The 23,728-nt window shown below is 42.1% G+C and overlaps 1 protein-coding gene across 1 annotated transcript in view; it reads right to left on the bottom strand.

The window, feature by feature from the left end:
* Positions 1 to 23,330, bottom strand: part of GGT5 (gamma-glutamyltransferase 5) — a 97,436-nt gene extending 74,106 nt beyond the window's left edge. The window contains exon 1 of the mRNA XM_067549999.1: positions 23,174 to 23,330. Within this exon, the coding sequence (XP_067406100.1) occupies positions 23,174 to 23,292 (119 nt within the window). The 5' untranslated portion in view covers positions 23,293 to 23,330. The remainder of the gene's footprint in view (positions 1 to 23,173) is intronic.
* Between the last annotated feature and the right edge of the window lie 398 nt (positions 23,331 to 23,728).

Below are 23,728 nucleotides of genomic sequence, written 5' to 3'. Positions count from 1 at the left end.
TTTTGTGTTTTAAAGTTGTGCAAAAATATTTTGTATGGTTTTAGTCTGAGCATGTAGTGGTATGTTTTAAAAAGCTGGTTTATTTTTGTGCAAAAGGTGTTTGTGAGCTAAGGGTTAAGTATTTTTTGGGAGGGTTAAAACAGCCTGCAGGATTTAATCTGACCACAGGTTGGGTAGAGATAAATATTTTGATGGCTTGTTTTTAAAGCTGTGTTTGTAGGATTTTAGTCTGAACATGTGGTAATAATATGATAAAAAGGATAGTTATGGTTGGGGCGCTTTTATTGCACATTTTGGTTTTGGGGGCTGGGGGGGGGGGTAAAATCCATGTTTGCTGTACAGACTGAAATTGTATGGAAAGATTAAACCATTTATAATAATTTTTTTAACAGTGCGGTCAAAACCTGAAAGAAGTTAAAGCCTCAAAAGAAAAAGAAAAAGAAAAGAGGAAGATTCACCACTGTCAGAGCCTGACAGAGAGATGAAGTCCAGTAAATATATTTTAAACAAATATGTAGCCGGTATGGTAAAGTTACATTTTCTAAAAAATGTTATATTTGATGCTAAATTGGAACATTTGTTTTCCTAATCAGGCACGGCCTGCTTTCCTGACACTGTTGTAGCTGGAGTTCCAAAGAACCAGAAATCTTCAAAACCGGCTCAAAACAGCAAAGGAGCCCAGATGAAGCAACAGAAAAACCCCAAGCTCAGATATGTCAACCCCAAGGACTCTGGTAAAAAGCACCAGCACACCTCCAGTTTCTCAGCGGTCGACACCACACCAAACCCTGAGATAGCTGTGAGCGAAAACACACGCATTCACAAACCTGGAGCACGCGCTCTAGGGGTTGTGAATCAAAACCAAGGGCTGAAAGCTCTTACGAGGCTGGGGTGTTGGAGAATTATTACAAACCAGGCCCCCGCCTTGATACGTCTGATGCAGCTCTTTGTTATTCTAAAGAGCTATGGGAAAAATATGACGCTTCATTCAGAGCACAAATGAGCGCGCATGATGCGTCGTTCAGAGAGCATAACACTTCGTTCAGAGCGCAAATGGGTGAATATTACGCCTCGTTCACAGAGCATAGCGCTTCGTTCAGAGCGCAAATGGGTGAATATCACAGTTCATTCAGAGAGCTGATGGGCTCTGTATTTTCCAGAAACCGTGTAAAAAATGCAAAAACTCTTAATAAATATGCTGAAAAATATTTCAGTTTTCCAGAGGGTGGTTCTGAAGCCGCACAGCTAGTCACGATAAGGGGCACCCGACCATTAAAGTGTAACCAAAAAGGGGGACATCATTTGAGGGGTAGATGGGCGGCTGCCAAAAAGTTACGGGCCAGGGTCATTGCAAAAATTTTTAAAAAGGCTAAAAAGGTGATGAGGAAAAAAAACCAAAAAGAAATGCCCCCTAGTGGAGATTCTCAAACTGGCACGTCTGAGAACGGGGAGGTGGAAACCAGCTCTCTAAGTGGGTCCCCAGCTGCTCCCTTGGATCCTGACATAGAAGAGGAACCTCCAAACCCCGCTGTGTATATGGAGCGGGTGAGAAGCTGGCAAAGGGAATTACCTAGATTTAGGGGTTCGGTGTACTGTAAGGAATTTCGTTTTGTCAATCTTGAGCGAATCAATTCAGCTGAGCAGGCCACTGAAGCCATGCACAGGGGGATACAGATGGCTCTCAATGATATTAACGTCAAGCTAGGTCCGGACGATTACGTTCAGTTACGTTTAGATGGTCGTAATTTAAACAATCCTTTGTTTTCGGTCAGAAGACATAGGGACGACCTGTCTGCTGAGGATTTCTTAAATCAGGCCTCTAAACTGTTGCAGAGTAACAGAGAGCTGCATGTCGATGGGACGTTAAGCCTCTTTGTGACGGTTGTGAAAAACATGGGTGGGAGCAGCCGTAGGGTTTTAAATTCTATCCTCAGCAGTCAAGTCATCCACACAAAGAGACAGTGTTTAGTGGACCTGGCTTACACAGGTACCAATCTGTGTTTTGCGGGCGGGTTCTTGGCCATCATGTCCGACCGCAAACCTACAGAAGCAGAATTGTTAGACGGGGCGAGAAAGTTGCATGAAAAACTGGGTTGGTCAGATCAAAAAAAGGTTATGCTCAGTGACGTGGCAGCATTTGAACAGCAGGTGGTGCATTACACAACGAAAGGGAAGAGGGGTTTTTTTAAAACGGGTGGTCTGATGTACCCCAAGACATTTTTTATCCTGCTGTACGATGAGCATTACTATGGGGTTTTGGATGGGAAAAGGTTGTTTGGGGCAAAAAATTATTGAGAGGTTTGCCACACGGTGTTTAGTCACGACCACTCTTGCAGATACTGTTGCCGCCTCCGCAAACAGTGTGTACCCCTGTGCAAATTCCACACGGTTGATGAGCAGCGCTCAGTCTTTCATGTGTTTACCGGCCGTCTGTACCAGATTCATGTACTCCCTCACACAGCGCTCGGCCTCGAAGTGCGGTTGTAGAGGCTTGGTGGGTATCTGTTCACTATCCACGTACAAGGCCACAAAATTAATATCGTAATGTTTAAAGTGAAAGGGGTTTTTAGCGTAACTACGCTGAAGGCGTCATTATCCACAAAATCCAGAACAAGCATTTTTGGTGGCTGCCCCAAAAACAGGTTCTCCTGGTTACTGACCCTGCTGCCTGCGGGGATGCTAAACACTTTCATTCCCAAGCGGTCCACCAGATATTTAGCATTAGCGGTGAGCAGGGCCTCAGCGTGCCCCAGACAGACGCCCGGGGCCACCTGTACTTTCTTCACAAAAAGGGACGCTGAGACGATGCGCAGGTTATAGCTTCGGCCACATTGCCCATTAAGCAGAAAGCATCTTTACTGCACGTCAGTTTAATTTTCACATCCACGCCGTTCAACAAAAGTTTTTCTTGAAAAAACAGGTCGCTGTGCAGATGACCCGGCAGCTCTATCGTTCTGCTCTGGGCCATCAGATTTGCCCTCCTGACAAACCCTAGATTCTCACCGTTCAGCACCGTTTCTTCGTGTTATGCGGGGGTGTCTTTGAAAAACAGCCCGGCGGAAAATTGAGTGGTGAGTGTGTCGTCGCTGTAATTGAGCACCGCTTCTATAAAGGCCCTGTAAGGGTAACAGTTGTTGCTTTGATTTATGAGGATGTCTCCCAGCATGACATCCATCTGGCTGAAAATAGACGCCACGGGGTAATTCATCAGCCCCACCGCTGTGTCCCGGGCGAGGGCGGTCCTGTCTCCCTTTATGATCTTGCAACAGAGGTAAAGAAGCATGTTGTTTAAATCCATATAATCTATGCCGTTCCTGGCTATAAAGAAGTTGAGGGGGGACGCCTCCGTAATGGCTGATAGCGGTGGCACCTCGATGTAGATGCTTTTCTCGATGCTGGTCTGGGTGGGGGTTATTTGGAACAAATCTAGTTCAGATTTGGTGCATTCGTCACCCCGCAGTGAACGAAAGCGATGTTGATTAAAATATGTCTTTTTTACCAGGTGTTGTGCATCTCCTATGCTTTCCCTTGGTCTTTTGCTTATGGCCTGTGCCACGCGTCACAGCCTCTCTTTTAAAGGGCTTCGGGGGTCCCGTGTGTCGCAGGTGTGACGCGCTCCTCTTTCTCGTTCTCCTTTTAATGTACATTAGCCCCAACCCCTCCTGCGCAGGCAGTTTCCCCACCTTCTCCAGAACAGCCCGGGAGACATTGCCTACCACGTCTCTAGCTATGTTTTGAGCGGCGGTTTTGGCGTGGGGTTTAATAATCTCTAGCCCCCTCCTCAAAAGCGGTACAGCTTTTCTGAAGAGGCTCCGGAATATTCCGCCCACTCCAGCACCGTACATCACGGGGAACCCATGATAACCGGGAAGGGCGTATCCAGCCTGGGCTCTGTAATAGTTGCTGTAGACGGCGGGGTCACCATAATTTTTTAGAATCACCATAATGTTTTGTTTTGTTTTGTTTTGAGAAGCCTCGCTCTTTCCGGGGACGCAGGTGCAGTTTGACGATCACCTTGCCGGAGCGAAATGAGACGTGTCTGTTCTGGTCTGTCTTTATTTCAATGGTGATGGTGTCGATATGGTGTTTACTGACAGGGACATAATGCGGTTTATCGTAGGTGATGGTGACAAACTCGTTGTTCGTTCCTCGGACGGGTACACAGCGTAACAGTGGGACGGAAAAGTCCCCCATAAACTGGTGTTCCACGATGTCCGTGTACAAATACAAAGAGTTGAAACCCCCTGTGATGTCTGCCGAGAAGGGGATTTTATGAACACGGATCTTGGGGTACAAACCCAGAATACTAGCCAGCTCTCCGACCGTGGAAAACGTATAAGCAGCATCGGCGGTCTTAAGTGTAACTTTTCTACACACGGAGCTGTAGTTCAGGACCACCTCGGGTGCCCCAGGGTGATGAGCCACGGTGCTGTTCATATGGTCCAGTAATTCGGGCATGGACAAGTAATAACCTCGTCGTAGGACGAAATTCCATTTCTCATCTCCAAAGGTGATTTCAAAAGAGGTGTCTTCGTTGATGTTGTTCCAGCTGTGCAGGTACTGTATTTCCACTAACCCGACCTCCCAGGCACCCAGGAGATCCAAGGATTTAATTAGCTGTACGGTAAAGTTCGAGTTGGTGTTTTGGGGGAAAACCCCTGCTCTGGCATTGCTGGGCAAAGTGACGTAAAAGCCTCCATCGCTCATTTTCTTTCCCCTCTCTTTACAGGTGTAATCGTTTTCTTCTGTGTCTAAACGTTGCAGAGTTGAGAAGCTTCCACCCAGCTGTTAAATTTCGCGGGCCACCCCAACCATTTCACCAACAGCTAGCTTTTTTCTCCCTTTTCCTTTCTCCTCTAGAACTTTTTCAATCCTGTAAACCCTGTCCCGTTTGGGGTTCACTTTTTGTAACTCTTTGGGGTAAAAAGATCCAGCAACTGCCTCGCCCGCGTAATCTTTTAATCGGTATACAGGCCTCTGTCCCCTCGTTAAGGCTTCAACCACTATGAATATCTCATCGGTAAATGTTTGTTCATAACCTTTTTCAAAAGCACCTTTGGTTTTAGATAGTCTCATGTGATTGCCCTTTCTATAGGGGGCAACAATGGGCTTTACTTCTAAACCGTCTCCATATACCGTTTTTCACACCTTCAGAGAATTTGAGGGGTTAACATCGATGGGTCTGGCACGTATGGTTCTGTGAAAGCTCTGGTTGTAACTCTTTATAAACTCAGGTAACGCATCAATATAGCGAAAGGTGTTGCGGGAGGTAAAATATCTCCACATCCTAGATTTTAAAGTTCTGTTAAATCGCTCCACCACCCCCGCTTTGACTTTGTTATTAGTAACAAAATGGCAAACGCCATGCCGCTTTAACAACCCTCCTAAAGGTTTGTTTAAAAATTCCTTTCCCCGGTCGGTTTGTAATTTCTGAGGCACCTGACCTTCGCTGAAATTAGCTTTAAAGGCCTCGGCCACTTTGCCGCCCGTCTTGTTTTTGAGGCCTAAGGCCCAGGCGTATTTGGATAGAATGTCTATCACTGTTAAGATGTACTTAAAACCGCTGTTGTGTTTGGCAACCTTTGCATATCCACCAAATCTGCTTGTTATTGCGCGTCTACGTCTGAAACAACCGTCTTGTTTCTTTTAAAACATATTCGAGCCGGCTTGTGTAAAGTGTAAGCGTCCTGGTCCGAGAGCCAGGCTCTTACCGCTCGCCTGCTCAAAGTTTTACTATGCCTTTTGGCCGCTTGAAAAAGAGAGTTCACCCCTCCAAAGCTCCCAATTTCCCCGGGGGTGTAATATATTTGTTTTAAAAGAGCCGCCTGCATTGACATGGCTGTCACGCTTAACACAAGTATGAAAAGACATGGTTATGCTGACAATTTTTATTAACCACCTGGTTTAACATGCCCTTTTACTGTGCTCCACTTTGCTGCTTCCCTCTCAGTTTGGTGTTTCACACACATGCAAAAGCAGCTAACGCTTGGTTGATTGACTCTCTCAAGACTACTGATGTGTAGGTTCTCAAAGGCCCATAGAAAGGCATCGTCCACCTGTCGAGAGATTTTTCAGAAAAGAAATAGCTGTAAGTCGGTGTTGAGCAGAAGCAGGCTGGGCCTGGTTCATCTACGCTGTCTGATGCAACGTTGTTTGCGGTCACCTGCTGAAAAACATTTTCAGAAAAGAGAGAGCTGTAAGTCTCTACAGCTCGGCTTTTTGTTTTTAGACCCGACTTGGTTACTAACCCATCACACACACACACCCCTCAGTCATGCTCGTTCCTTTACCTGCGACTCGTCTCTTCCTTCAGCCGGCCCCGCCAGCGACTCCCCGGGCACAGACAGCGTGAGGCCGTCAGGCTCGTCGGGCTCCGGTGTGTTGAACAAAGGCTGGCCCAAAGGGGTGTACTCCTCGGAACTGTCGCTAATGTAATGAACGAGCTGTGAACCACGCGGTCTCAAAAACGAGATACTTTAAAGGCCCCAAAACTTCTGGGGCTGCGCCGATGCCGCCCCATTGGTGCCTTGCTCCTCCCCGCATCCTTGCTGGGCCAATCCCCGCTCTTGGCACAAATTCAAAAACCCCTTGCTGGGCCAATCCCAGCTCTCGGGGCGAAAACCCTCTCCCATTGGTGGGGAGTGGGCGGGGGGGCGTTCTCGGAGGGCGGTCGCACCACCCCACTTCCGATCAGCTGACCATCTTGACCAGGAAGTCATAACCCGAGGAGAGACCAGATGTCAGGTGACCGGATGGGGTGGGACTTCCGGTGACAGAGGAGGAGGGTAAGGGACCTTTGATTGAAAGTAGGGCCCCTGACTACTAATCTATAACTAAAAGATTTTTGCCTTATTGTCTCACAATCCTCTTTTAGCCTCCTCTACATAATAGATCCAACTATGGCAATATTTATTGTTCTTCTGAAGACATTTACAATTTTCATTCCAGAATGCTGAGCTTGTAAAAGCTCTCTGCTTTTTTAAAAAGACATGACATTGGGTTGTGTTACATTTTTTTAGGTATTATTAAAATCATAAAACAGAAATATGACACTAAGAGCTTGTCTACATGAACATTTAGTTTGCAGCAAGCTGGGATGTGAATTCCCCGCACTAGCCTGCCCCTTGTCTGGGTGGACTCTGCTAACGCACATTGACAGTTCCTTCGGTGCTTTGATCAAGTCCTCTTTGATTAGATCAAAGTGCTCTAACAAACTGTTGACATGCTTCAGCAGGATCCACACTGACAGAGCATATCAAGTGCAAGACAGACTGACAACCCATTTTAACATGAACTAAATGTTCACATAGACAAGCCCTAACACATTTAAATAATTCACTTAAATCAATAATTTATCATGTTAATATTTCAGCCTGTTACCTGTAAAGTTCTTGCTTTAAATTGCCTTTTTGCAAGTCTCATAGGTAGCCATGAGGCTGCTCTGACTTGTGCCAAAGGAACAGCCACTGGATCTGGTGTGGGGAAAGAGAGCCCACCCCCGCCTCCCCAGCACCTTGTCAGCATTACCAAACACTCCTTAACAGAGCTGAAGGTCTGGCCCTTGGTTTGTCACTTGCTCTGAGTTTCTTCTGCACGGAGTCACCTCAGACCGCTGAGCCTGGATCGCAAGGGTCCTGCTTTAATCCAACCCCAGGAACATTTGAAAAGTCTCAGTTGTGACTGGCTGGAGGGGGCAGCAGATTAACAGTGAGAAAAAACGGGTGAGCCTCCATTTGAGATAACCAGGATTAGCCACATTTATTGCCTTGGACCTGAAGCAAACACAGCACCCTCACAAGCTGAGTGGCCTCAATGTGCTGTCGGCCTGTCACCCAGCCTGCTGCACCCCACAAAGTGAGTCCAGGGCAATGACCTCACCCCTGACAGAGGCCCTGCCAGCTCACTACAACACACACCTCCACTAAAATCCTATATTAACCTTCTCCTTTCCAACATACCTCTCTGTAACATGCCAATCCCTTACTTCCCTAGGGAATGAACTGTGAAGAATCAGAATAAAAGCTTTAGCAACACTGACCTAAAGAGACCCATGAACTACGAGGACTGCTGTGAGAACAGAGGCACTATCTGTGCTATGAAGGGCCCTTTGGCCAGATAAACTACAGAAGGGAACTTGCATTTTTTCTCAACTCTTTGTGATTGCTCTCCAGAGCAACTCTTAGCAAAGCATAAGCCCAGAGGAATTCAGGAATTGGGAGGGAGGGGGGAGAGAGACAGGGAAGAATGGGAAAAAAAGACTGAAATAAAGATCAGATTTTGATTAACTGTGCCGACTGCTAAAAAAAACCCCAAATCCAAGTTTTATTTGAGTTTAATCATAACCAAGCACTTTAGCTAGTATTTATTATGCAAAATTACTAACAAAACTGAAAGAATGTGCATCAGGAGAAAACAAATCTAATTGCTAATCACTCTATGTATTTTGTCCTTACTAACTGGTAGAGAAGGGTGCTAAAGGAAGAGAATTGTATGAGTTGATTTAATAACTAGTACCCTCAGATTGTGGGTTGTCTTGACCAGCAAATCAATGTCACACAGTTGATGTGAGCACACTGTGCTAGAAGAGTGAGAACATTTATACACAGAATCATATCAAATCATAGTTTACAAATGGATTGATAAACTCCATTTCCCATGACCTACTAACATGCTGAAGGCAGATTCTGATCTCTTTTATACGGATGTAAATTCCAATTAACTCTGCTAATGTCAAGGGAGTCAATTCTCTGATGCAGTGAGGATCAGAATCAAGCCCACTGCATATGGATCTGTCCCATTAAAAGCACTCATTAAAAACTGTTAGCAATGGGGGAATGTAATAGAGCATAATATCATTTAGGCTAGGCTGTACTTAACAACTAGTGTATGTACAAAGCACATTCCATCTTAAATGGAAGCAGACACTAAACTTGCTCTGCATGTTATTTAGCTCCCTACAGTTTTCTTCGGCAGATGTTGATAGGTGTTCAATAGTGTGATGTATAAAGTGACCAAAGATCTCAGTCAAGCTCCTCGCAGGCAGGGGTTCACACAATTAACACTACTGTCACAGCTGGCAGCAACAGGCCCCTTTATTGGTATTCTCAGTTAGAGACTAAGGGCTGACTGGGGCATCGAGATGATACTCTATCTCCTCCTCCCTAGAAAGTTATGCACATCAGGTCAAGATTGGAGTATTTACATTAACAGGACACCATGGGGAAGCTTAAGTTGTCATTTCCTGGGACACACCCATTCGACGAAGGTTTTCACTTTGTAGAGTTATCTGGCATCTATGACCAGCACTAATAATTTTAATATTTAAATTACAAAAATTAAAAGACATGGAAATAGACAAGTGGTGACTTGTGCGATGAACACTAGGCTGGCTAGAATATCGGAAAGGGACTACAGTCCTGCAACAAAAAGGGCACTGGTGTTAGATGGACACTCCGCAATTTTCCACTGCCTTCCAAACTGAAGATCTCAAAGCACTTTACAAGATACTTTCAAGGTGGTCTCCAATTTTTGGCCTTAGTTTGATTATGGAAGCAATTGTGCAGGCCTCGAGGGTTGGGATTTTCAAAAGTGCTCAGTATTGGTCTAACTGTATTCCTGTAGGAGACAATGGCAAAACTCCCTTTGACTCAAGTGGGAGCAACTGCAGGTGTGAAACTGGAAGATGGTGTGAGACACATTTAAAAACGTGGCCCTACTGAATTAAGTATCACACCCCCTCTGAGGGGCAGGGATTGTACAGTTCACTTCACATGCTGCTGAAATGCAGCCACCACTGGGGAATATCTGTTTAAAAGAACATAGCAACTCTACACAACATAGGACAGGAAATGAAGAAAAATACTGTGTCCAATTGAAATTTGTGGGTGAATTTAGGTAGGAAGAGACTTGAAATCCCAATAATAACTACCTGGGAAATTTTAACTAGTGAGAATGCAGCCAATGGAACTGGAATCTGATCAGGACATTGATGTTATTAACCCTTCTCTTACAAAAAGTTGCCAGGAGCTCTTTAATGACCATATGTGAACAGGACCTTGAATTTACACCTTATTTTAAAGGAAGCATCTCCCACAGCACAGAATCCTCCATAATCAAGCTAGAGTACTGGTTTAACACTGACACTGAAGGAAGTTGAGTCTGCAGTAATTTTATTTACTAGAAATAACAGAAAAGTAATATAATATTATGAGAATGGGCTAGAAGTGGGCAAGAAATTGCAAAGCTACAAATGGCTGACTGGGATGAAGCAATGCAGATGACTATGGTTAAGCTGTTGAGCAAAGGTCCAAGGAACTGACGAAATAAGGGTTTGAGTAAAATCAGAAGATTAGCTATGTGAAACAGATACTACAACAGTTACAAAATGCAATGGATTTCTGGGAATTAGAGAGCAGTTTAAGAAAACAGGAAAGATTGTTCTAAAACAATGAGATTCATTGGGAAAATTCTGATCCCCACTGGAGCTCTGTGCAATATTGATTACAATTTAATTGCAGGGTACAGTCTGAGAATGGAATTAACAATCTCTGTTTAGATGTTATGCCAACATTGTAAATGAAACTGTGTGAGAACTCTGTTGTATCACTCTGCAGACTGTTAACTTCTGCAATGTTAAGTGAAAAATTATCTATTCTTCCCCAAATTGGGCCATGCTTTTTCCTCTCTGCTAATAGGATTTGAGGGATACTCTGTGACCTGGTCTGGACTGTGTTAGGAGCAATAGCAATGTGTCATCTATAGCTAGTGTTGTCAACATTGTATTTCAAAAATAAGGAACTGTTTTCTCAGCACCCCGTTCTCCCATCCTGATATCATCATCATTAGTATTAATAATAATACTAACCAGTACTCACCTACAGTCACCAGGGTATTTCTTGCTGCTTTTCGCATTCATCAACTCCCGATCTTGTAGTACAGAGATATAAAAATAAGGGGTATCCCTTATAATAAGGGAGTGTTGGCAATCCTACCTATAGCAGAGCACTTTAATTCATAACCCTTGGGGTTAGTAGAGGAATCTCCCTTCCGGCTAAAGAACTGAGGGTTCAAATAACCTCAGCAGTTGGTGTCCTCCTTCCCACCCACGCCTCCCTGAAAAATGTTGGGGGCAGTAGCTGGTAGATCTGTGCAGAGGAAGATTCAAAGGCCTCACCACCAGCATAACTCTGTAGGCAACTGCCAGTGTCCAGGGGCCAAAGGTATACCTTCTCTGGATCACAGAGCATGTCAGACAGTGATCACTGTCCTCTCATCATTGTGCTGCCCAGCACTCTGTAGCTAGATTATGGCTCTCCCCTATGTGGGGGGACTTCAGCAAGGAAGAAGGGGCTCCCATAGCCTGGCCCTACATTTCTTGGCATAGTCAAACTCATATTAATACTCTACATTTCTCAGGCACCATTTGTCAAAGGACCTCACACACTCTACAACCATTAACTAATTCTCCAGACATGTCTCTGAGTTACTTTTGCCAGAACCTCATGTATTCTACAATTCTGTGGCCATGGAATTCACCTCTTCACACAGAAATATGCTCCAGAACTCAGCTTTCACTGTAACAAAATTATCCTTCCAGCCTTCATGGCTGTGAAGAAAATCTTGAAAACATGAACATGCAGTGTCATCTTCCTGAGCCTGCAGACAGCCTGAAACAATAGCTCTGAGAGCTGTCCCATTTATCTTTACGGGTAGTTAAGTCTAAAATCTAAAGGTAACCCATCTGTGTTATACTGAAAACCAAATATATGGAAGCAGTGTAAAGCAACCAAATTTAACATCACAATAAATGATACAGGCTGTCCTGTACTGATGATAATATTTATTTTCAAATTTCATTCCATTCTCCATTTTCAAAATTAATCTGAAGCTGCTGCAGAATTTCCACCAAAAGCCGCAGAATCCAGTCACCTTGCCACAGAACTTAGGTGCAGGTTATCACAGAGTACACAGGGCCTGCACTGCAGGGAAACCTTATTATCCATATTAGCAGAGCAGGGGCATAGAAAGATCTGAGTGACTTGCTCATGACTATATGGCAAGTCAATGGCAGACTCAAGAACAGAACCAAGGAGTCTGTTCCTTGCTCTAACTACTAGATTCCGCTTCCTCAGTTTTCATTTCACAGCCAGAGAACTAGCAGGAGTAACTTCATACAGCCCAAATGGTAATTATACTTTCATGTATGCAGTGTTGTTGTAGCCATGTTGGTCCCAGGACATTACACAAGGAACATGAGGTAATATCTTTTAATTGTGGACTTGTATGTAGTGGTCAGAGGGTCAGCTGATCCAGTAAAAGATATTACCACACCCACCATGTTGCTTTATTACGCTTTCATCATAGTTACCATGATGCACATTACAAAATTGTTAAATTACCACCACCAAGTGTCTATTCCAACTCCTATCCAGACATGTTCTCACAGCTTTTCAGCTATGTAGGGAACAGAATTCAAATGTCTTTTTTAAATCAGTTTCTCTGCCCTTCTCCTACACAGAGGTCTGGCTTTTCATATCTGGAAACTTTCCATTGCATTCAGATGCAATGGAAAGGAATTCTTCCCTTCTACGAAGAAGGTATCTATACATTTGAAAGTAAAACAGAAACTAAGGGAACATGGTTCAAACATGTCCCTGTCAACCAGTCATTTAGCTAAGGAAATGAACTAGTAGGTGCTCACAGTTTAAAGTAATGGAATGGATAAATGGATGTATAAATCAATCTGAGGATGGATAATAGTTCATTCTTTACCGCTTTAAATTATACTGCAAGTTTTCAGTTACATCAGATGCAACTGCAGAAGGATTTATGTAAAATCAGTTTTAAAAGTTGGTGGAAATTTAAATGGCTAAAGGCTGACATTGTGAGGAACGAAAGTAGCCTAGAAGAGAGGTTGTTGCCTCACAGATTACTTCATTTTAGTAATAATGGAGACAATTACACTGACGTGCATTTTTTAAACTGATGTGGTTGTTCTGTTTACAAGGAGTGTGGGTGAGATTCTGCTCTTAATTACCAAAGTATAAAAGGATAGTGAGATCTTGCACTAATGATTTCAGGTAGATGTAGATTTAAAAAAAAACCCAACATTTAAGGGCAGATAATGCTGGGTAAACTAAAAAGTCAATGTTATTGAAAATTACTGTAGAGATACAATTTATTCGTTACACAATAGGATTAATTCTCTGTTACCCTATATTTTGCATAGTTATTTAATCAATGCAAAGGACATGCAACGTGGGTGCAAAAAAATCACATCTTTACCTAAACTTATAATACAGAGAAGGCCTAAGAGTGAAAGATGGTGTCTGATTACTGGTTTATTAATGGGAAAAGATGGAACAGTCAAACTTGGCTTTTCATTTCAAAAGTATAATCCATATTAGAGTGAGTTAGATGATAAATGAAAGGCCCCCTTGACAGGCTGAAGCAAAGGTACCATGTGTCTAAGCATTTGTCCAAGTAGCCAAATTCAGCATTCGCTTGCCCTCCATGCAATTCCCTTTGATGGGCCTTGCTTCTGCTTGTGCTGGTATAAATCAGGAGTAACCATCTGAAGAATAGCACAGCTCACATATTTATGCTTTGGCTGCTTGTTTTATTAAATGAAATGTTCAAGCTAATTAAAGAAACTCCTAGGAAATTCTGCTGTCAACCAGTGACAGGCATGTACTGAGTCAAGGAGAATGATACCCCTAGGACTACAAAACTGTACTTATCACCCACAAATCTGAATGCACAGACTTTGGAATGCAGCTTTATAACTTCCACATCAGCACTTATGTTGGTGTAACTTATGTTGCTCAAGGGGGTGATTTATTCAGACTGCAAAATCTGTCTCACCGTTTACTCCTGGAAAGAACACACACACTAAGCTTGGTAAACAATGAAAATCAGTAGGATTTAATTTGAATTTACGATTCTTATTAATATTTATTAATTTACGTGACTCAAGACTACTCCTTAAATGGAGTTGGTGGGTTTATAAGAAATATTGACATTTCAGTGAGTAACTAACTCTTACATTGCTTATTTTAAGTAACTGAGTTATTTAATTTTCACAGGACTTAGTGAAGATCACTTACCTCTGCCCATTTATAAATGGTTTAGGTCTCCATTATAAACCAAACAGAATTCACCACCACTTATCAAATTTCCCTTGACCATCTATACATTGCTTTAATTCTTGATAATACATTGAGCCAGGACTCACTCCTGAGTTGGGGAAATAATATACTTTGGACTTCATATATATACTAATATATATACTAATATACTTCATCTAGAAAAGCGTGACTTCACCGGGGACTGACCCACTTTTAAGGTATAATCTCTGTTGAAAGCACTCCACAGACAGACAGACAGACAGACAAAGAGATTGTAACTAAAGTAATCCCTGTTTATTACTTGCTTGTGTTTTGATTTTGGTTTTTTTCCTTTCTTTCTTCCCAATTTTTTAGTAATTAAATATTCATAATTAATAATTGTGAGTGTTTTGCTTGTCTTTAATTGTGGTGTCCCTTTGGCACAGTAAGAACCCCCTGAGACTAAAATAGTGTATGGTGGGGGGATCATATCCCTGAAATGTCATGAAAAGAGAAAATCATTAAGATTTGGCCTACAAATACTTGTTCCTCTAGACTATAGCTTGTTAACAATTTGGTGATAAAATAACTTGGAACTCACCACTCACTCCTCTTATCCCCACAACACCATCATAACCCTGATGTTAGATTCTGTTGATTTCAAGTAGAATTATAAAGTAGATGATGGCTGAATCTGACCCACTGTATTTATTTTCACACCTGAAATAGAAACAACTCATAGGAGAATTAAAACAAGAGAAATAAAAACAAGGAAATAGGGATGGATACAGTGAAGGCAAGTGTTAATGAGCCAAATGGGCTTTACTTAGGGCCTGGCTACATTAAAGGGTTTACAGCAGCTGTAAACTGTCTAATGTAGCTGCTTTAAAATGACAGGAAGGAGCTATCCCATCAGCTTAACTACTCCAGCCCCCATGAGCGGTAGCAGCTATGTTGGCAGGAGAAGATTAAGTATTTTAAAATGTGTTTTTAAAAAATCCCAGCAAAAATAAAGTGAAAAGTAGAAAATAACAGTCTATTTCTCGCCCTTTTGTCTCTTCTTCAGGTTACTTGGAACAGGCCTGCTGTACTTAGAACATTACCCCATGGAGGGCTGTTCTGTTTGGGCATATGCTCTGCTTTCCCATTACCCTCTTTGGAATTCTCGTCTCAGCAGCCCCTCAAACAGACACTGTCTGTCTCTGATACAGCACCATGTGATTGCTTTCAGGTCATTTCACATAGCTTGTCACAAACCTGATGAGTTGCAGCAACTATTTTAGGTCAGAGGGAAAGCTTTTTGTTTTGTTTTTATTAAAGAAGTTTCTAGCATTAAAAATGAGCTGAAACAATATTCTTTAAAAATGTTCCATTCTGCTGGAGAAGCTGACTTTGCAATTGGGGTATGAGGGTGCAACTCTGCGGCTGCTCCAGCAGATGCAAAATTGGGGTGCAAAGGCCTGGATTGTGAGAAACAGAATGGCCCCATATGCTGTAAGGGGAAAAGACCTCTTGGAATATGAAGAATACCCTCACAAAATGGGCCCCAACCAGTGAGATGCTAAGTGCAGGATTGGGCCCATTATTGTAGAACAACATTCTACAATATATCACTGACCATTCCCAAAATCAGGATAAACATAATAGGCCAAATTCATCCCTGTTATAATGTCACTGAAGTCAGTGGAGTTACAGCAGCGATGACTTTGACTCTGTCTTTAATTTTCAACATTAGATAAGAAAAATCTTTTTAGTCTTTGATTTGTCCTCAGCTGTGTTTCATGGACAAACCTTATGGGATCGATGAAGACACAAAGCCTTCCTCTGATGTAAAACAACTGCATTCATTCAGCCTGGATGGCAACATCTGGGCCACAACAGGAATCTCAGCGTTAGTTGCTTTTGGAACAGAAAAAGTCTGAATTAGCCCCTATGTAAGTCAATGGTTGCTCTGCCATTGATTTTGATAAAAGCAGCAGTGGGTCCAGTGACATTAACTAAATTCTTAACCCACTGCATTCCAGCTATAACCCTAGAAACAGGCATTAATGAGTCCTGTGCATGTTTTAAGATGAAGTGTGAGGAACTAACTGCTGTAAGTGCTACATTACAACTAGCTCAGCACCTTGCAGAAATGGATGGAATTCTGGTGGGAAATGGTCTAGGTTACAGATCTGGGAAATCTGCAAATGCAACCAAGAAACAGAGGTTTATCATAAAAATGCCTTCTCAACCTTAATTTTAATCATTTCTAGTGCTATGCTCTCCCACGGAGATTCCCAAATTGTGGTCTGTAGACCACTGATGGATGGATGGCCTATGGAACACAAGGAAAGCTGATGGTCACTATTGTGCTAATTACTTCTCCTCATTTCCAACTGCTAACCCCCATTCAAATACAGCCAGAAATGCTTTCAATACTTTCCTAATATTATTTTTCCATGTAAGCAACTGCTGTTGGTGCCACAGGAATGTCATATGAGTAGTACTGGGAAAAGAGATGGTCCATGAGATTCTGAAGAAGAGGATGGGTGTCCATCAGTCTACATTTGTATTAAAAGTTTGGTCCAGGCTAGGATAAAATTGGAGAAACCCATATCTAACAACAATGGACAGCTTAAAGGTGAACAGCAAAAAGCACGTTGTATAGTACATACTGTAACAATATGCCCCAGTGCTGTCCTGGAAGAGACATTTCCCCCCTAACATTTAAAATCTCAGTGTGAACCAGAAGGATAATACATTAACATTAGGGCAGGGCTAGGTAAATACATCCATCTGCAATGGATTAACCTATGTATTGGATGTGGCTGGTGTGTTGTTTAGAAGAGATGCAGTTAGGTACATTCTACGTGCAAATCTTTCCTCTCAGATCCACATAGGAGATATCAGTTCTGATGATTTGCTTTCCCTTTCTACATGAAACTCTAACTAGCACACTTGGCAGATCTCCCTACTCTATTAGGGAGAGAACAATGCTGGGTTCAACATGAGCTTTCAAGTCATAAGAAGAGACTTTTTGCTCCAAGAGAACTGAGAAATAGGGGAATTCCTAGCTCATTGAAACTTTCTCCTTCTGAGCTGTTTTTCATTCTAGTATGTTCCAGAGTAACACTCATTCCCTACCAACCAGAACTCATTTCCATGACAGCTGTGCTGACTGGATATTCTCTGACCTCTTTCACCAGGCTTCACTAAACATCCAAACAATTCTCCAGCCAAAGAAACCTATTTGCCAGAGTTCTCCACTGTTTACATTACTCTCATCTCTACTTACTGGAACAGATGAAATATGAAAATATCACTTAAACTGCCTTAACCTTCAGTTCCTTCAGGTGTATGTGTGTAAGGAAGTAGGCACATATGATTTGATGGAGCCATGTGCAGCTTTTTTAAATTGGGAATGTCAGAATTATAGCATCCATCCTGCATTCCTGGCATACTCAAAAGTCCCACTGAGAAGTGGAAATGCAGGAGCAGGCTGTTAGTGGTATCAAAAAAAATTTTAAAAATATAGTACCTAAAAAAAAATCACTAAATATAATACTGGAGCATGGCAGAATTAGCTCCAGATTAAACTAGAACAATAAAATGTTGACTTGCCTTTGAAACTGCATAGGCAAAAAAAGGTTCATATCACTATCAGTTCATGCTGTGAATTTCTTTGCCCAACCCCACAGAGGGGTGAGAATTAATACAGCGAACCAAGATAATCAAACAAGAATTCAGCTTATCAAGATGGAATTCAAGCTGACAGAAAACAGCTGAACCTCTACATCAAACAGCCTGTCAGCTCAGGAGAATCCCTATAAGGAAAAAAATGGAGAGTGGTTTATTGTTATTGTTACCCTTGTTCAGAGGCAGTTGTAGTCTAGTAAACAGGACAAAGGAATGGGAGTCAGAAGACCTGGCTCTGAGTGACATAGGCAAATGACTTTAGCCACTCAGCTTCCCCTTCTGTAAAAATAGAGATAATCGTTCTTATCTAACTTTGAGACTTAAAAAACCATTATATGGGCCTGATGCTGGTCCTACTGAAATCAATGGGAGTTGGCCATTTACTTTAATGGGAACAGGATCAGACTCTATTAACACAAAGCATCATTATAGATGCCTCTTTCCTATTCCCCCATATTTAATTAAAACTGGTGAACTAACAAATTTCACAACATGAAGTAATATTGCTAACTTAATTACACAAGTGTTGACTGAGCTATTCCCATAAATCCCGTCAAATATTCTGTTTCCACTTAGTCATCCAGACACAAATTTAGAACAAATGCCACTTTCCTGCTCTTTCCTGTCTACAATTAATTTTATAATCCACTGACAATAAAGCTACACCAAGGTCATTTCCTTAATCTCGTGCATGGTACATCCAATCACTATGTAAACACGTTACAAAAGCTGTAGCACAAACTAGTAAACCTTGTAGGTGAATATGAAGATAGCTTTTTATCACCACCAAGAGGAGATAACCTTAAAAAAAGCTTTCACACTCAACCACTAGTAACCTCTACTTTCAAATGCATTACTAAGAAATGAAAAATAATCTTCCACTAATCTAGGATTTTTTTTATATAATTGATGAGAACATTTCCATTTGTTTTAAAGGTAGCATGAACAATTATATTCAATCACACACTTGTACGTACCAAAGCAGCCTCTTATCATCCCATGATCAGTTTGAGTACACTGAAAATAACTGATGTTTCTGAACAAAATGTACAACGTGAGACACAAGACAACAAAAAGTAAAGGAATAAGAAAACCAACAGATTCCCAGGACTGCTTCACACATGTGAAACTGGCCACAGAACCGTGAAGAAACAAACAGTTCCGCCCAGTGCTCTCTGAGAGGTTGAAAAACAGATGGTACCATACTCCTGTTACTTTCCTCAGTTATTCTATTTTGCTTCCTTTTCATTAGCTGTTTTTTCAGCTGTCTTTTGCCTTTAGACTATTGAGAAAAATCTCCTTCTTAGACCAAATTTTTTATTAATCTATGACTTCAGCTAATATTGTATTTTTCCCACATTCACTTCTTGTCTTTGTACCGTCCTTTCGTTTTTTCACGGATGGATACTAATATGGCTCTTGACTTCCACTAATGAGAGCAACTGCTTCCACACCTTCAGTTCAGAAACAATTTCTGCCTTTATAAACTTGCCTGTGTAAGCAGTCTCTCCATCATTCTGATTTTGTTTTCCGAGTCTTAGTGCACTGAAGCAGGCTCAGATCTTTCAAGTTCATTTACAATCAGTACTTGAACTGCGGGGCGGTGGAGGGGGCGCAGAGAACGGTTGGATGGCTTTCACCTCCTATTTTTAAAATGGTACCAGTGGCAAATTAAAATCTGGCATAGTCACCTATACTACCACCTTTTCCCATGCCCAGTTTGGTCATTGACAGCATTAGGCCATATTTAGGAGGATATGTCTCTTCCCTGTTAAGAGAAGGAGTTTGCCCTGATGTCACTGACCAAATATACATCTCCCCACACTGCCGTGGAGTGCAGTTTACCAGCTGCAGCCCTGCCTTCAGAGGTGGCTACATTTCAGTGACCTTTGTGGCTAAAAAACATCACAGAATGGAAAGGGCTATAGTGACATCAAATGGTGTAATAATTATGGCCCTAATCCTGCAAACATTTATGCACATATTAAGTAACTTACACAAGAGTAGTTCCATTAAACTCACTGGGACTAATCACTTGTGTAAAGTTACTTATGAGCATGAGTGTTGGCAGGATCAGGGCCCACGTTACAATTACATCTCATCTATACCTCTTTCTAAATTAGAGTAATGAGCTTTTACATAATTTTACATATTATACCCATTGTTAATTATAAGAATAGATTCATAGAGTATAAAGCTAATCTGTATAATACAGGTCAGAAAATCTCCCCCAGTTACCCCTGCATTGAGCCCAATGTCTTGTGTTTGGTTAAAGCATATCTTCCAGAAAAGGACCTGTCACTTAGCCAGTTCTTAATCCTTTTAACATGTTCATAGAATCATAGAGTTGGAAGGGACCTCAGGAGGTCATCTAGTCCAATCCCTTGCTCAAAGCAGGACTAACCTCAGCTATATCATCCCAGCCAGGGTTTTGTCAAGCCTCAGCTTAAAAACCTCTAAAGATGGAGATTCCACCACCTCCCTAGGTAACCCATTCCAGTGCTTCACCACCCTCCTAGTGAAAAACTTTTTCCTAATGTCCAACCTAGACCTCCCGCCCTGCAACTTGAGACCGTTGCTCCTTGTTCTGTCATCTGCCACCACCAAGAACAGCCTAGCCCCATCCTCCCTGGAACCCCCTTCCAGGTAGTTAAAGGCTGCTATCAAATCCCCCCTCATTCTTCTCTTTTGCAGACTAAACAAGCCCAGTTTCCTTAGCCTCTCCTCAAAAGTCCTGTGCTCCAGCCCCCTAATCATTTTTGTTGCCCTCCGCTGTACTCTCTCCAACTTGTCCACATCCTTTTTGTAGTGGGGGGCCCAAAACTGGACACAATACTCTAAATGCGGCCTTACCAATGCCTAATAGAGGGGAATAATCACTTCCCGCGATCTGCTGGCAATGCTCCTCCTAATGCAGCCCAATATGCTATTAGCCTTCTTGACAACCAGGGCACACTGCTGACTCGTATCCAGCTTTTTATCCACTGTTACTCCCAGGTCCTTTTCTGCAGAACTGTTGCCTAGCTCGTCGGTCCCCAGTCTATAGCTGTGCATGGGATTCTTCCTTCCTAAGTGGAGGACTCTGCACTTTCCTTTGTTGAACCTCATTAGATTTCTTTTGGCCCAATCCTCCAGTTTGTTTAGGTCCTTCTGTATCCTATCCCTACCTTCCAGGGTATCTATCACTCCCCCCAGCTTAGTGTCATCTGCAAACTTGCTGAGGGTGCAATCTACCCCATCTTCCAGATCATTAATGAAGATGTTGAACAAAACCGGCCCCAGGATTCTTTACTGATACTGTACAGTGTTATTTTTTTAATCTGAATATCATGCAGTACTTAGTCAGAAACCTTACAAAAAATCTTAAGTATATTACTTGTATGTATTTACCTTTATCAAACGAGATCTCATCAAAGAATTAAATCAAATTTGATTGACAAAACCTATTCTTCATAAAACTATGTTGACGGGTCTTAGTTACATTTTTATCTTTAATGCTTTATCAGTTGAATCCCATATTAACTTTTATATTATTTGGCCTAGAACTTATGTTAAGCTAATCAGACCCAAGTCATCCCACTTGCCCTTTTTGAATACTAGCACAACATTAGCACTCTTCCAGAATTTCTCCAGTACTGCATTAAAAATTAACATCAGCAGGCCAGAGACTCTTCTAGGACTCTTGGATACAAATTAGCCAGGCCTGCTGACTGAAAAATCATCATCCCTTGTAGATGTTGTTTAACATCCTCCTTAGTTACTAATGGACTGGAATGGACTGTTTCAGCCTCATGTGATATTAATGAACCATCAGGCTTCTTTCCAAATACAGAACAGAAATATTTATTGAACATTTTTCTGCCTTTTCTATATCATTATTAACAGTTTTACCATCTCCATCTAATAATGGGCCTATGCTATTGCTAGGATTAATTCTGTTCCTAATCTACTTTAAAAGCTCCTTATTATTTTTACCTCGCCAGTCATATATTTTTCCCTGATACATTTACCTTCCCTTGTCAATTTTCTACACTTCATAATTTCTAATTTATATTGATTGGTATCTGTTTCTCCTTTTTTCAATGTATTATATATTACTGCCTTCACTTCAGTGCTGAACCAGGATGGACTTTTAGCCAAAGTGGAATTTTGTCTTTTCAACCATCTAATAAACCCTTCTTAAAGAACTCCCAATTTTCATTCACATTTTTCAGTCTAAATTTTTTCTACCAATCAATTTCACGCATAATTTTCCTGTTACTCAGCTTTGGGAAATTATCCCTTTTGAAGCATCAAGTGTGTATATATATAGATATATATTACTGGTTGGGACTTTTTTTCTGCTTGCCCATTTTGAATATAATAAGGTCATGAACATTGGTCCCTCGGCAATCATCAATTTTCAGTCCAGTGATTAATTCATCTTTATCCATCACAAGGAGTTCCACAATATAATTGTGTTAGAAAATCATCTATACTTTTTAAAACCTCTAGTGATGTTTTACTACTACTAGCTGCATGAGTCCTCCAGCACATATCTCCCAAAATGAAGTTACCCCCTAACAACACAATTTTTCTTCCCACACATTATAGACAGATGCTTAAGGTGGAACTCATCTTTTTCTATGGTTTGGTTTGGTGGTCTGTAACAAACGCCCCGCCAACAGTACCCTCTCTTGGGCTTCATTAGTTAACACAGTAATGTATATGCATTCAAGATCCAGAAGTCCTGAGTTATCAATAACTCTAAAACAGTTAATGGTGTCTTTAATGTAGGGTACCCTCCACCTCTTTACCTTCTCTATCCTTCCTGAACAGTTTATTACCAATGATTTTAACATTCTAATCATGAAAATCATCCCACCAAGTTTCAGCAATGCCAATTATATCAAATTTCTTCTCATCAATGGGAATTTCCAATTATTTTTGTTTAATACACAGACTCCTGGCTTTGGTATACCAGCAATTAAAAAAATTATTCTCTTCCCATTCTCTGTCACATTGATTCAATTTGTTAATGATATGCTGAGTTTGAACCGCATTTACCTCCTTAGCATCTTCCCCCTTGCTCTCCTGGTGGCTCCTCCTTGTTTCCAACTGAGATTAGATCCCTTCCCATTCTCCCCCCACCTCCAAGCACTGCGCCCTCCCCTCCATCCCTGATGAGATCCAGGGTGAAAATGTCCTTAGAGCAGGTGCTACACAGATCAGATCCAATGGGGAAGACCCTACAAGCTTGTTACCCCCCTGGAGCCATCATACAGATCTGCTCCAAGGCACAGTCTGCTCAATCTGAATCCAGCAGGTCTCCCTGTGAAGTTCTCTCTCCCCCATCTATTTGACCTACCCCTCTCCTCATTCCCAGAGCGAGGAGTGTGTGGGGTACTCACTGGTAGCCAATGGAAAAAAAGTGCCTCTCACACAGCAGTAAGTCCTTCAGCATCCCCAGACTGTTGATTCCGATAGAGTCAATCATCATGTTGATGGTGCTAGGTTCAAGGACAACCATGAATTTCTCCTTGAAGAGGATGCCCTCAAGGGTGATGTAGACTCTGTGCGGGACCTGTTCTCAGTGAAGATCTCTGCCTCAGCCAGCAATTATATGCAAATTCTTCATAGTGACAATAATTGCTAATTGCTAATTATATCTTTGGAGAGTTGGTTTTAGTCAAGTGAATCTGATTTCAGGCATGTAGCATCCCCCATGTTTTTGGGTTTGCTCATTTTCATGAAAGATGTGCAGTTTTACAGACTAAAGGAGCACAAGAAGGCCCTGGCCTGTAGGCCCTACCCTAACACAAGTAACAACAACCACTCCCTGCCTGCATGCTGCAGCAGCCCCAGCTCCCTCCTTCCCCCCACCCAGGCAAGCCCTGGCCTTCCCCACTTGGGGTCTCGGAGGCGCGCCCCTGGTGCCCGGCACACACCCTGGGCGGCGTTACAGG

This window comes from Emydura macquarii, unplaced genomic scaffold, assembly GCF_026122565.2.
Source record: "Emydura macquarii macquarii isolate MOO-44397 ecotype Brisbane River unplaced genomic scaffold, CSIRO-AGI_Emac_v2 contig_1254, whole genome shotgun sequence".
Lineage (NCBI taxonomy): Eukaryota > Metazoa > Chordata > Testudines > Chelidae > Emydura > Emydura macquarii.
The sequence above is the reverse complement of the archived record's forward strand: the minus strand, read 5'-3'. Positions and strand labels throughout refer to the sequence as shown.